The 14,359-nt window shown below is 40.3% G+C and overlaps 1 protein-coding gene across 1 annotated transcript; it reads right to left on the bottom strand.

The window, feature by feature from the left end:
* Window positions 1-1,873: 1,873 nt before the first annotated feature.
* LOC146325058 (transcriptional regulator QRICH1-like) lies at window positions 1,874-14,125 on the bottom strand. Its single transcript, XM_084720794.1, has 12 exons — window positions 13,179-14,125; window positions 12,141-12,429; window positions 10,884-10,979; window positions 10,620-10,760; window positions 9,743-10,519; window positions 9,001-9,178; window positions 8,729-8,883; window positions 8,489-8,603; window positions 6,933-7,041; window positions 5,809-5,957; window positions 5,630-5,720; window positions 1,874-3,110 (listed from the first exon to the last, which is right to left on the bottom strand). The coding sequence occupies exons 2-12, from the start codon at window positions 12,393-12,395 to the stop codon at window positions 2,924-2,926; spliced, it is 2,253 nt and encodes a 750-aa protein (XP_084576920.1). The 5' UTR covers window positions 12,396-12,429; window positions 13,179-14,125; the 3' UTR covers window positions 1,874-2,923.
* Between the last annotated feature and the right edge of the window lie 234 nt (window positions 14,126-14,359).

Raw genomic sequence — 14,359 nt, 5'->3', positions numbered from 1 at the left:
CTCACTGACTTGTTTCGAGGAGTGTTTTGGGAGTTTGGTTTGATAAAAATGCCGACACTCTTTAACACATTAATTCCTATTGGCTGTTCATCAGTGGCACAATGTCAACTGAGGGCAACATACAGACAAAGTTTTTTTCAATTTCATATGGCATAATTTTTAAACTGTTGTACAATTGACCAGTTTCCATTAGCTTTGTAATAAATGTGATTACAATTTTAAACAGTAACTTTTTTTTTTTCATTCCTTACCATTATGGTACGGTGTTGCTTTCAGCACCCGTCAGCATTCCCTGTAAAATATTTTCTGAACATTTCCTTAAATTATGTTTACTTGGTTTATTTTCTTACAGGCGATTTTCAAAACTTCCCCTTCATATTTCTTCTTCATATAACTTCTTCAGTTCTGAACTCAAGAAGCTTCTTGGATGAGAGGCGAAACATCTTCAAGAACTACGACAACCCTTGCTACGAATACTTGTGTTACTGTAATTAATTCTTTAGGGTACTTATAGTTTATCAGTATGTTTTCGAGTCCAACAAGTTTGCTCTAACTGAAGTATGCACTGCACTAAATAATTTACTTCACTATGTTTAAAGTCATAATTCACTTCTGAGTAGGCCTGCAATACTTTTTTCACAGCAGCCATATTGATATGAAATAGAAAGATAAACACAGGTGTTACCTATGATACTAATTAAGGTCCCATTCCATTTAGTGTGGCAAAGCTTTCCCAGTGAGCAGAAATACACAAAAGCAGCACCCTGCATGTGTTTGACCAGAACGGAACAGAACCTTAATTAGTCTCACCTTTCATATAAAGCGGCTACAGTGAAAAGGTCTTTTAATTAATATCCAAACCTTACAACTGCATTTTCTTTAGACATAAGATTTGTACTTGAGTAAAGATTTTCAGTACTGCTCCACCACTGTGTATAACAGAAAACACTCTTCATATCAATCCAAATTGTACATGGTGCACAGCTAGCAAATACGCTCCAGAAATATAAACAAAAAACTTTTGTTTTTGCTCCGATTACTCACACGTTGAAGTAAAAAATTGAGATTTCTTCTGTGCACAAGAAAGATTTATTTCTGTCAAATTTTGTTCATGAGCTTGTTATTAGTGAGAACTTCTCGTTTTCCAAGATAATCCATCTGCCTGTCAGGTGTGGAGATGCTGATTACACAGCATGATTGTTACACAGGTGTGTCACAAAATAACGACACTCTAAAATGCGCAGTTTTATCTTGAGAAAGACATTTATTAGGTTAATTCCTCATTGCCTTCATTGGTTGGGTTTAGGAATGAGGAGTGATGGTTCGGGTAAGAAAATCAGTGTCAGTGTCCCAATAATAGTGTAAACTGGTTTCTGTAGGCCTATATGAAATAACCATAGTTCAGTGCCTTATAAATGACTTTTCTCAAGATAAAACTGCACATTTTAGAGCAACTGTTCAATCATTATTGCTATATGCCATACCTGTCAGGTGGATGGATTATCTTAGTAAAAGAAGTGCTGAATAACATGGATTTGAACCAATTTGTGAACAAAATTTGTGAGAAATAAACCTTTTGTGCAAATAGAAGGCGGCATTTTTTTTACTTCAACTAATTAAAACCCATTAAAAATGAGAGCAAAAACAAATATGTTGCATTTACATTTTTTGTTCAATGCACAAATCATTGTTTTTGTTTGTTTGCTCCTATTACAGATGAAGTGATGTGAGATGACTTTTATTTAGGTTTGTTTTGTTTTTTTGAATAATCACTGTGCATCACTTCATATCACACAGTGCAGGCTGTCAGTACTGAAGGATGTGTGATGTGCAGGGTTGATAGCAGACTTGCTAGAAAGGCAGACACATGGTGTAGTGGCTGTACAAAAAAGGTCATGTTTCAAAAACACACAGGCACTGCCATTCTCCTTAGATGACTGAAACCTATTACAGTACATGAAGGAGCTATGAGTATTATACATTATAGAACATTAAGGGCTAACCCACTTCTTTTTTTAGAGTCTTTCATCTGTCATGTAATAAACATGTATGATACAATAGATCCCTCTTCGGGGTGAGTTTCGGGGGTTGGACAGAGGAGAGGAAGGAGGATCCAGCAGCAATCAGCATCCTTCGCTCTTCTTCTCTGCAAGTGCTAGTGGCTGCAGGTCAAGCGGTGGCACTGTACTGCAATGAAGTCCACGTCCCGGTGCGATTCAATGCTGCAGCTGGGGGCGCTACAGCCCAGACAGGCGAGTCGTCTCCAGAGCTCGGTGTGTCCGCATGTGAACTCGGCTCAAGAAAGTCGAGAGTGTAATGCAAAGAAAGAGAGAGTATTCACACAAGTTGAAAAGGAGCTTTTAGCCTACATTTGGCTACTTAATACAGTCTTAATACCACTGAGGTATTCACTGTGAGACTTAACCGTGACCAAGGCAGATGAGGGAAAAGTAGAGCAACGAAGAGGGATGTCTATGAAAAGCAGCATAGCGCAGGCCAACCCCAGTGAAAATATATATGAAATATATTACAGATTAAAACAAAAACGGGAAAGAAAATTAACAATTGTTCCAGACTATTGGTGAGGACAACCAACAGTTAAAATAACATTTAAATTAGAGTTCAGGTCCAATAGAAAGATTAGACACTACATCCTTTGGCCAAACAAAAAGAAAAACACATGGTAAGGTTGAGCGATTGCCTCAGTAAGACAAATTATTATCTGCACTGGTTGTATGTGTATGTACAGTCCTTGTGTGTAAGATATGCTGACACATAATGAGTATAAACATATACATGCCACCCTTAAAGACCACAAGAGGGTGTGAGAGAATAGAAAACTACTGATAATGAGCAATCAAAAGGCTGGGTGAAGAGAAAGAGGAAGAGTCTCTAGTCCGTTTATTGTTCTCCTCCGGTCCAACTAGTGCACGCTCTCCGACATGTTAATGGCTTCCTGGATTTCGCGGACGACAAGGATGCGGGCGAGCATCTGCTCCAGCTGTTCTTTTGGGATTGGTTGAGTCGAGTACCAGATGGGGCTGTTGGGAGCCACCACGGGCTCAGGAGTCAGGTAGAAGGTGTCATTGCGACCTTTAGCGCTCTGTGGACTGAAAGAGAACACAGCATGAGCACATTTTCATGATACACAGACGTTCAAGTTATAGTTTTAGCCCGTCTCTGCGCACAATGCAATGCAACTGAGGGAGAGGAGCAGTGAAAAGGTAGCCAATATCATATTTCTAGCCATTTAAAGAGGTACTGCACACTTCAGCATGATTTTGAGCTGTGATCTAAATGATATAACTGTCCTGTGATAAAACACATTGATGCTGGTGTTAATATCAACATTTCTTGACAAATTTATAAAAATTAGCACTGCCAAGCCATCTATTATTTTAAAACGGATCTACACATTAGAAGGCCAATGCTGATATAGAGTTAACTGGTTAAGACAAATTTATGCCATGCAAAAAATTTACAAAAGCATGCACACCCAAACATGATAAATACTAGGTGCTGGACAGAAGTACATGTCAAAAATTAACACTTGCAAATGCTCCTATGAACATTTGTTCCTACATCACCATGTGATATTTCTGGCACAATTTATGCGATAACATTTATACAAAAAAGAATGTAACACTGTCTAATCAAAGGCGTGCGGCCCACCTCACTCAGTAACTCCTGCCTCACACATTCACCCCCCCCCCCACCCCCCCCCCCCCCAAGTCCCTTGCCAATGAATATTCAGAGTATTTATAATCTGTCACTTATTCTGCCAGTGTCGTCCTTCGTTCCCTCAGGGCTGCAAATAACGATTATTTTTCATTATGGATTAATCTGCATATTCTCCATAAATCATTTAACGTACAAAATGTCCCAAAATTGGGAGGATTTTCTCAGAGCCCATGATTACGTCTTTGTGCGTTTTCTTTGACCAACAGCATTAGTGAATGTCTGACATTTTTGCTGGGAACAAAACTGAAACAAGTGATCAGTTATCAAAACAGCTGACTGTCGACTTCTGTCAATCAACTAAATATTTTAGGTCTAATTGTGTTACTTTTCCAAAATCTGAATAAAAGAGAAAATTGAACAGATTAAAGGACTGACGGTGAAAGCTAAATTAGTATCTTTGGGTTTTCGACAAAATAAGAAATTTCTGATGTTTTACTGACCACCAACTAATCAATTCATCGAGAAAATAAATTACAAACTAATTAACAATGAAAATAATTGTTAATTGCAACCCTGAATCAGTGGTCAAAATAATTGATTGACTAATGATTTCAGCTCTAACTGACATGCAGCCTCCTTCATGTTACCATATTCCACAATCTTAACATTTAAGTTGCTGAATAAAATGCAGCTGTAAGGACTGATAGAAAAAGCTAAATTTGAAACAAAAGACTAAAGAAGACCAGTTTTATTGCTGTGTGTTCATATGACAGATTTCTTGTACTTGCACTGCAGGTTTGTTCTGTATATTACTGCATTTCTTCTGTCTGTGTGTGTAATGCCATGGTATTGGGTGTCTCTCACAGGTGGACTACGTCCTGTCATTTTTACGGTTCACGTTTATATTGCGCACCCTCACTGCAAAACCAATTTCCATTTGGCATTTTATTCACTTTGTGGCATTTCTGACTTTTTTTCTCCCTATTCACAAGTCATGAAGGACGCTGACACTTTTATAAATAGTGGAGGCCAAAGAAGTTAGTTGCCTTTATTCCCGATATAAGAGGCAGAAAACAGAAAATCATTCACTGTGGTTGAGAGGATAAAAAAGAAGAGTTATTATAAACAGAATCCATGTTTTTGTCAGTTGCCTAGCAACAGTGTTCTCACAAGTTTAATCACTTGAACATTGAGTGCAACGTGCACTCCACAGCCCATGTCAATAACATAAACACAAGATTTTTATTTAAAAGGGGAGCAGTAGCAGCACCACCTCAAAAGAGAAACTCTTGACTCTTATCGTGAATTGATAACCTTAACCCTGGCCAGAGGCAAAAGCACTATATGGCAATTAGGAGGCAATTTTACATGTTTTATACGCCATGTTTCATCACACGCATCAGTATCAAGACCATGCCAGAATTTGGAAATCATGATGGAACTTGTTTGTCATGTATGGAAATACTTTGTGTTTGAGGTGAATTGTCAGGGATTACTTAAAAATTCATAAAAGCCAGTAAGAAAACGGTGCCATTGAACTTTTCAGTTGAAAAGAAACACTTTGGGTGGCCAGGTAGCTCGGGTGGTCAAGTATTTGCCCCATGTGCTCTGCAGCGGCCGTGGGTTCAACTCCTGCCTGTGGCCCTTTGCTGCACGTCATTCCTCCACTCTCTCCCTCCCTTTCCTGTCATATCTTCAGCTGTCCTAAGTCTGTACAAACCACACATGATTTCTTTTATCTGGAGAACAAAATTTTTAGGCCAAGTCATCTATGCAGCAATAAAGTACCAAATTTTTTTTTATTGTTGAATAGTTGAATATCGTTGAATTTCATTGATACTGGGATTGACCACTACATTTCTGGAGTCCAACATCCCTACAGTCCTGATAAAAATGTATTTTCCCTTTAATTGATATCCCTTTTCATCCTTCCTGGTTTTATATTTACCATTTGAAGAGGTAGAAATCGTAGAGCTTGATGGGGCATCGCAGCGGGTTCTCTGGGTCCTCCAGCTGCTCTGAGTACATGTCATCTGTGACTGAACAAAGAAAAACATATAGACGTTACAAAAATTGTGTTTCTTTTCACACATCAACAGTACAAATACAATTCGTGTTCACTCTTACCTTTCTGTCCTATGAACCTCTCTGTTGACTTTAGGTATCGGATGCTGGTGCTCTTGTCTTTGGGGTTGTTGGGACTCTTTCTGGTGTGTCTCAGCACCTTAGAAAAGGCCACTTTTAAATGCTGATCCACTGTCTTCAGGTGGAAATACCTGTTAAAAAGATATATGTTAAATACTTCGACTGATCTGGCCAGCGCATGCTGATTGAAACCCATATGTGGAAGATACAGAATAAAAAAAGGTTGGGAATTATCTGTGCTCCAGATTAATATATGCTCTTATGTGCAGATGTATATAACAAACATTATTGCTACAACTATAAATTCAATAGTACTGCTACAAAAACAAACCTTATATATTATTATGGCTGATTACTATGATCACATAGTCATCACATGCTATGAAATTTAAAGGGGGGAGTGCTATTCTAAACCAATAAAACTTTTTATCAAAGTGAACAGACACAGTCCTCTAGCTCTCTGTTCTGTGTGTGCACTGAAAAAACATCTGATCCGATGTAAATCTTCTGAAGGAGCACTGAAGGAGGTTTTATTTAATTGTTAAATAATGATAAATCTTGCTCCAGAATAGTGCACCCCACTTAAATGACTTGGTATATTACAACAACAAATAATGTTCAGAGCTAATTAAAAGTCACTCCCAGACTGTGCAAAAGTTTGCTTTTTTCCCTCAATACAAATATAGTTAAGTACAATACAAATGTGAGATTTTTGGTAGTCAACTTTACAAAAATGACAGAAATTCAAATAAATAGAAACTTAAGAATGTGTAACTCACTTTTGGTTTTCAAAAGGATGGATTATAAAGTCATTTCTGAGGTTTACAAATGTGAATTAGTTTTTTCATCATCACTTTTGTTATAGCATGAGGGTAGCTTTAATTGGTAAACTATGAGGCATAGGCCTTTTCAGTCACTTCTTAATAACTTCACTGCAGCCTATGTTATACTGTTTATATATGTGTATATTACATTGTTATTATATACTGCTTCTACTTATTGTATTGTGAGTAATGACTATATAAAATACTACTAAAAGTATGTGTCAGTAAGGCCGTATAGTAGTACATACAGAATTAAACAAGTAAGAAAGCAGTGCAACTCACTTGGTGTTGAAAAACATTAGAGTTGTGAGCAGCGTTGAGGGAGAATGAGCTCCCAGCTGTTTACATTCCCACAGCATCTCCTCTGTCACATGGCTGGGAATAACATAACCTGGCAGAGGAGGTAAACAGCAGATTATGAAGTTACAGGAAAACAAATCATCACTTCATGTTTAATCAATGACAACTGCTATCAGTTAAAGAGAACATATATAGTTTTTTAAACAATTTTCTCTGAACTTAGCCACAGAGTGATGCCAACAAATAAGTAGCAGTCAGCATCCTAAATTACTATGTATGGTGACAATGTTACAATCTGCAGCTTTACCATGAATCTGAAGTCTCAAAGTTAGTGAAAACTGAATTTAAACATTTTAATTTCATTCAGAGAAAATCCTTGGCACTGTTTGAAGCCCACAAACTTCAAGACTGACATTCAACTCCCAATGAATATCACAAAAAACACTGGGGGATACTATACAAACCAGACCATTACAGTCAGTATGTTCTTGAACTACACTGTTGCATTATTTAGGGCAGCGTTTCCCAACCCTGGTCCTCTGGATCCCTGTCATGCATGTTTTAGATGTTTCCCTGCTCCACCACACCTGATTCGGATGATCAGGTTGTTATCAGGCTTCTGCAGAGGGTTGATGATGAGCTCATCATTTGAATCTGCAGGGAAACATCTAAAACATGCAGGACAGGGATCCAGAGGACCAGGATTGGGAAACACTGATTTAGGGAAATCAGCTTGGATTGAGATGGGGGCAGATAACCAACACCGATGATTTGTGCATTCATTTTTGTGCAAGCAACTGTCAGTGAACGTTCAAATTTCACTCTTAGATTACCATTGTTTTTCTTTTTGGTCAGTGACGCAAATCTACCAGTCACCAACTATGAGCCATTTACATGCACAGTGAAACTGTGTCTCATTTGAGGTGATTTAACCATGTTTATGCACAACAGTCAACTATTAGAACTGACCATACAATGAAATATCACAGTCCACATGAGCATTCGCTATGTCTGCCTGTCTCTCAGCTAGGACTGCAAGTCTGTGTCACATTTTCTTATTAAGCGCTTTAAAAAAAAACATGGACTGACAACACCCTATTTATTCACTTGGAGAAAAAAAGATTATGTGTCAAGTTCATGTCCTTGTCCTTTCCTCATCTGGACGTAGGAGATTTGATCATATATAACAAAGCAAAAGGTTAAATGCTAAATCCCCCACCACTCCTTTTAGTACTGTGTATAGCACCACTCAGCCAGATGTGCTAATTAATGTAATTCTTCCATGTGACTGTTTATTTCAGCTCTGTGCGCAGTAAACATCAATACTGAATTGAAAAGTAACTCACTCAAATTAATTGTAAATATGGTATTTTTATATATTATATGGTCTATTTGGCATTTTTTTACACTGGACATTTTGGCTGTTGCTATTTTCATCTGCTGGACAATTTCACATGATACAAAACATACTAAACCATAGTGGCTGGTGCTAATTCTGTGCACTAATTCCAAGTTTGTGAAACAACTTTTGTCCATACCTAAGGGATGAATAGATGGTCTCCACGGCTCCAAGATCTGGTGCAGACTGTGAGCGAAGCGAGTATAGTACTGATCTGAGAAAACGTCATCCACACGACCGTTATCAAACAGATACTGCAGGGAAAATTGGAGGGGGAAAAGCTGCAGTCAAACAGTGTTTGCACATCAAAACCAAAAAGTACCAACAAAGATGGAACGCTTGTTGAATAGAGAGCATGTGTGTGAGCAAAGGGAATTACTTTTTGTATGCAGAGAAATACATAGTAGAGAACATCAGCCTCGTAAGTTTCCCCTTCCAGCCCCCGGGCCTCTGTTGTCATTAATGAGAGACCCATGCAGAGTTCTGCTACTGCACAAGACACCAAGTCCTCCTGGAAACGCAGTGCCTGGCGTCCTAAAACACACACACACACACACGTATTAGCGATTGGGCTGACAGGTGAAAACAGAGAAGAGACAATGGCATTATATTGTTTTACCACTATAAGAACCATTGTATATGTGCACTTACGGCCAATTGGGGCCAGCTTATTTTTGTCTGATTTGTCCATTTCTGCGTTTTTCCGCTGAGCCCACAGCCGCCACACATCCAGCCCCTCCTCTGGCTTCAGAGTGGCAGGAAGCAGCAGCTCCTGCACCTGCACCTGCTGCTGGCCTTGTCCATCTACCTCGGCTACCACTGTCTGACCCTGTACAGACACAAACACACCAACACTAATATCCATTCTTACAATAAAAGGCCAACAGCTCAACATGGAGGTGTCACAATTCTCAAAATCCACAGTCTGATTTGACTTTCAATTTTAAAGGTCACTATTTGATCCAATTTGATTTAAGCATTGTTTTTTCAGCACCAATGCCTGCACCATATTGAGTCAGGACTTATAAAGATCAACAGATCATTGCATGGTTTAAGGGGAAGTTTAGTTACGAGATAAGCATAATAGTTGCTTTAAAGTATTGTGTGTGCTGTCAGAACAGAAATAAAAAGTCACACTTCAAACAATGTTACTGCAGCATCCTGGTTCGTTTTTCACAACTGGGTTTTATGAAATGCTGCTATATTACCGCAGTGATGACGAAGAGCAAAGTTCAACCAAAGAATCTGATACATCTGCAACTCCAGCAGAGAGAAAAACTACTGGGAGAATCTGCATTCGAAGTTTTGATTTTGATCGATTTAGCTCATTTCGATCAATTTACAATTTAGAATTAAAATTGTGACACCTTTGGCTCAACTCCAGTGTTCATACCTGTAGCTGTTGCGCGTCCTGTCCCGACAGCCCCTGTGTGTGCAGCACCTGCTGCTGTGGATCCCAGATGAGGGACTGTGTAGCATTGGAGTATCCCTGCACTGCCACTGGGATGTGAATGTTTCCGTTCATCAGCTGGGCAGGAAACAGCGTGTTTGCGGCCAGCGTGTGCACCACTTCTTCTTGGCCTCCCATTCCTCCAGCGCTGGTTATGCTGGAGACCGCCTGTGCTGTCTGACTCTGACTGGCAGGGATTTTCAGCTTGTCGTTTTCAACAGTAACTTGTGTTGGCATTGTGGTCATTGTTGTAGTGTTTGTCCCCGCAACCTGCACTGTCCCATAGGCCTCCTGGGGGATGGCAATGTGTGTGACCTGCTCACGGCCTCCAGAGCCAGCAGGAGCAGAGTAGACAGGAATTGTCCAGGTCTCCCCTGTGGGACTGGTGATAGTGCCTGTAGCGCTGTAAAGGTGGGAGCTGTCCACAGTTAGCAGGTCCGGTCGCAGGGACACGTAACTTTGTTGCTGGCCCTGTCCTTGAGGGATAGCCAAGACTGTGGCTACCTGCTGACCTGGCAGGGCATAGGACACAGTGATGGGCATGTCCACCTTACGCTTCTTGGCTGGCTGGAGGACGCCTGCTCCCTGTGATGTGGCAACGGTTGTTCCCAGTACCCTCCTCTCAGTGTTGTCTTGCTGCTGTGTGGGAGAGAGAGCCCCCACTGTCTGGATTTGAATCTGTTGTCCTCCTGCAACGGCTGCCACCAGCTGGGCTTGCAACTAAAACACACAGGAGGGAAACAATGAACTGGTAAATAAATTCAAATTTTGGTCGATGACAAAATCTGCAGTTCTGCCATGGTTTTGAGGTCATGTGTACCTGTTGGTGCTGCTCCTCTGTGAGCTCTCCAGGCTGAATAAGCTGTGCAGTAGTCACACCTTGAAGCTGCTGGTGGGAGCCAGAGGGCACTTGGAGGACCTGACCCAGCATTTGACCTTGCTGCTGGCCCTGGATCTGCACCTGAAAAGACAGATATGGAGAAAACAGAGAGAAAAATTAGTTGGCCATGGATGTAGCTGAACAGAATTAAGTGATAAACACATGGGTGGGACATCACACAGGGGCGTAAGTAAAGGTACAAACCTGCACTATCTGTTGCTCTGTACTCTGTTGTACAGACTGCTGCTGAGACGTCGACTCCTGTATCTGCTGCTGCTGTGGCTGGACTTGCACCTGAACCTGCATCAAAGGACAGCGTATGTCAGTGAGCTTCATTTTAAAGACAGATCTCTTAAACAGATTGTTTTTCTTTTTTGTTGGTTTACATTATTTTAATTGGTGATGTCATTAAAAAGAAGCCTACTCCTCACAGCTCAGCAGCTGCTGTAAAAACAGTACAGTGGGTGAAAAAAAAATTAAATTAAAAACCAGAGTTGTGTTTTTGTGCAACTTTATAAAACAAAGTGCTGATGAAAAAAGTCAACCGGTCAGATATATACATTGGTGTGGGCGGGACAAGCCCCAGTGTTTGTGTGCAGCATGAGACCAGAAGAGTGTGTCTGTGAGAAAAGGGAAAAGAAAGGTGAGCAGAATAAAGTAGTTTGAATAAACACTAAAATAAGGTGAAGTACATCAAAATGGTGAAATAAGAAATAACTTACTGGAAATGGGATAATTATAAACTAATAAATATTCTATTCTATTCTAATTAATACATTAATTAATAACACATATGTGTTATAAAATCCTACAAGTAAACTGTAGTTCTGTGGGAAACACTGGTTCCATAATCAGTTTAGATAGACACAATTTGTATACACTGTGGCTCTTAATCAGTTCCTTTTTTCCCTTTGACTTAATAGCCAGCAAAATGTCTCCACACACTAGTGTGTGCGGCTTGGATTGTGTCCATCTGCAGCTGCTAATGCTCAGCCATCAACACCAAAACCAACATCAAATTGGTTTCATCCTGAAGAACATACAGTACAGTCTTACACGCTTATTAGAGGTAATCATTATGTAGAGAACTGGGTTTTAAATTTCCGATTATTGCCTTCTCTGCATCGATGCATAATTTTGCAATAGTCAAATGCAATGCATCTAAGAACCAATTTTGTCCTGCCACCCCTGGCTACATCTATAGTCTGTCATGTGGTGAGGTAGAGCACATGGCATTTGATGAAGTTGACAATTTAGTATGGTAAGATGTCAACAAAAGGTTTGACAGAATGGCTATACTACATGCCTGTGGTGACTAATAAAAATATATGCATTTTGAAGGAATGCTTCCATTCAAATGATGGGTATCAAATTAAATATAGGATATAATATTATTATTTATTTTTTTTTTTTTTACACTACACGCAGCCATATGTGTGATCATTTAGTAAGCTGATTTACCGGACAAGCCAGTTCCAACAATGACCCCGCCACCTCTGTGCTGTCTGTGTAGATGCAGTTAGCCTCTTGTTGGTAGACCATGGTGGTGGTGGTGGTTGTAGTATCTCCGCTTTGTTGGCTGAATTCCTGCAGGGCATCTGGACCCTTACTGGCCAAAGACTCCAGGAACTCCTTCATGCGATGCTGAGGGATGCTCCGAGCCTTCTGCCTCACAAGCTCCTCATAGGAGCCTGTACCATCCAGGGAGTTATTCATCGCAGCTGACAGTATCTTCTTCTATCTTGGGGATCTGAGAAAAGGCAGAATTCAATTAAGATTAACATTTTTAACTTATCTATATCAACAGTGAATGACCGTGAATCACACTTTAATAACGCTGTCACAACGTAAAAGGGACAGTTCACTGCGGTTGCACTGAATGTGGGTGAACTGCCCTTTTAACAACCAAAACGCACCTGAAAACCAAAAAGACAGCAACGTATATTTCTGTAATTGTAATAAAAAGGACAAAACTGGCATCAATTAAAGCTTTAGTGTGTTTGCAATCGGACATACAGATAACTGGCAGGGCGCACCAGACAGATGGTAATAGGAAAGGGTTAATTCTAGCTGAGTGTGTACGAGCAGGGACAAAAGCGCGGCCACTTTCCAAATCAGATGCAGTATTGAAAGCAGCGATGGAAACGGCTACATAATGAAAACATGCAAGTTTTACACACGAATTAAGTTACGATTATGTGCATGGTGCATTAGCTCAATAACAACCAACCTAACAGCTGATTACACAACAAGCTAGGTTAGCCAGGTACGCGGCTAACTAGCCGCGTGTTGTTTGCAAATAAATTTCAGCTACGGTTGTGTTTGACAGCGTTACAATGCATTTGTGTATAAAAATAGCATATTAGCGGTGTAGCGGGTGACATATAGACATAAAACAATGGGAACTGCAGTGACTCTCCGGTGGGTAACGTTGCATCGACTACATTTTTCTGTTATCTCCGGAGCTAGCATGCTACCGTTAGCGGGCGCGTTAGCTACCTCTCTTCCTCAACCGGGCCGAGGCTCAGGCCGCCCACAACCGCGTCTCTACCCTCCAAACGTCGCTCCTCTTCCAACGAGCAGGGAAGTGAAGTGCTATTGATGTTTCTCTGTGGGTGGTTTATTCTTTGTTTTTTCTGATTTTCGTTAGATGGCTAGCTTTATTTTCCCTTTTTCTTGACCACTCATATTTCTGTGGGCGCCATCTTACAACACTACCTTCAGACCAATGAGCGAGCGATTTGTAACTCTGGTGCGCTCTCGCGATATTTCCACGACACGATATCGCGGTAACTGGCGCTAGCTGTATTGTCTGTTAAAGGCGACACACGCAGGCAAAGTAGCACACAAGATGAGGTAGATGTCAGTCCACCTTAAAACCCTGTTATGCCAGACAGACGCTCCTAGTGGTTCACTGGGTTCTGAATCTTTTAAGGTGGTCCAACGGAGATGCGGCGAATATTTGGGTGGTGCTCAGGGAGCTCTGGGCAGTTGAGGGTTAATTCCCACGCGCTACACTTCAGCGTGGTCTGCATTTCCCACCCTGTGTCTGTTTGGATCAAATGCCTGCTACTTTTGTTGGGAAAAGTGGAGGAGAGGGCATGGCTTTCTCTTTCACAGATTTATATCCATAGGGTGAAAGCTATTTTACAACCTATAACTTGCCTTTTCTTTTTCTTTATATTCAAAACTTCTGATTTATGCATCAATGCACAGCATCCTTTTTGACTAATATTGGCACTTGCCCAGTATTTACTCTGTCATTATTACATGGCTTTGTTAAATACTCGATTCTGATTGGTCAGTTACATCATTCTAAGGTCTGTTATTTCGGTATAGCAGACTGTTGCTATAACAAGGAAACCCATTCATGCAGTATTACATTTATTTTGTGTTTTTGTTTCCCTTTTCTGTCTCCTTCTTTGCAAGGCTATGGTGACGTATATATTTTGTGTTAAACATTGTTTATGGATATAAAAACCCTTGTCTTTCATACTCCGTGTACAAGTTTCATGTAACAAATTCAATAAAATACAAAGCTGATCACAAAAAACACGTCACAGGTTTTTTTTTGAGTAATATTTATTCTCGTCTCCTGTCAAAAGGACACACATGAACCCCTCTGAGTCTTAAAAAACATATGGTGGTTTGGCAGTGACACGCCACCTTTGTAAGAAAGT

Source organism: Lutjanus erythropterus, chromosome 6 (assembly GCF_056507025.1).
Source record: "Lutjanus erythropterus isolate fLutEry1 chromosome 6, fLutEry1.hap2, whole genome shotgun sequence".
Classification (NCBI taxonomy): domain Eukaryota; kingdom Metazoa; phylum Chordata; class Actinopteri; order Lutjaniformes; family Lutjanidae; genus Lutjanus; species Lutjanus erythropterus.
This window is presented reverse-complemented; position numbering and strand designations above follow the sequence as displayed.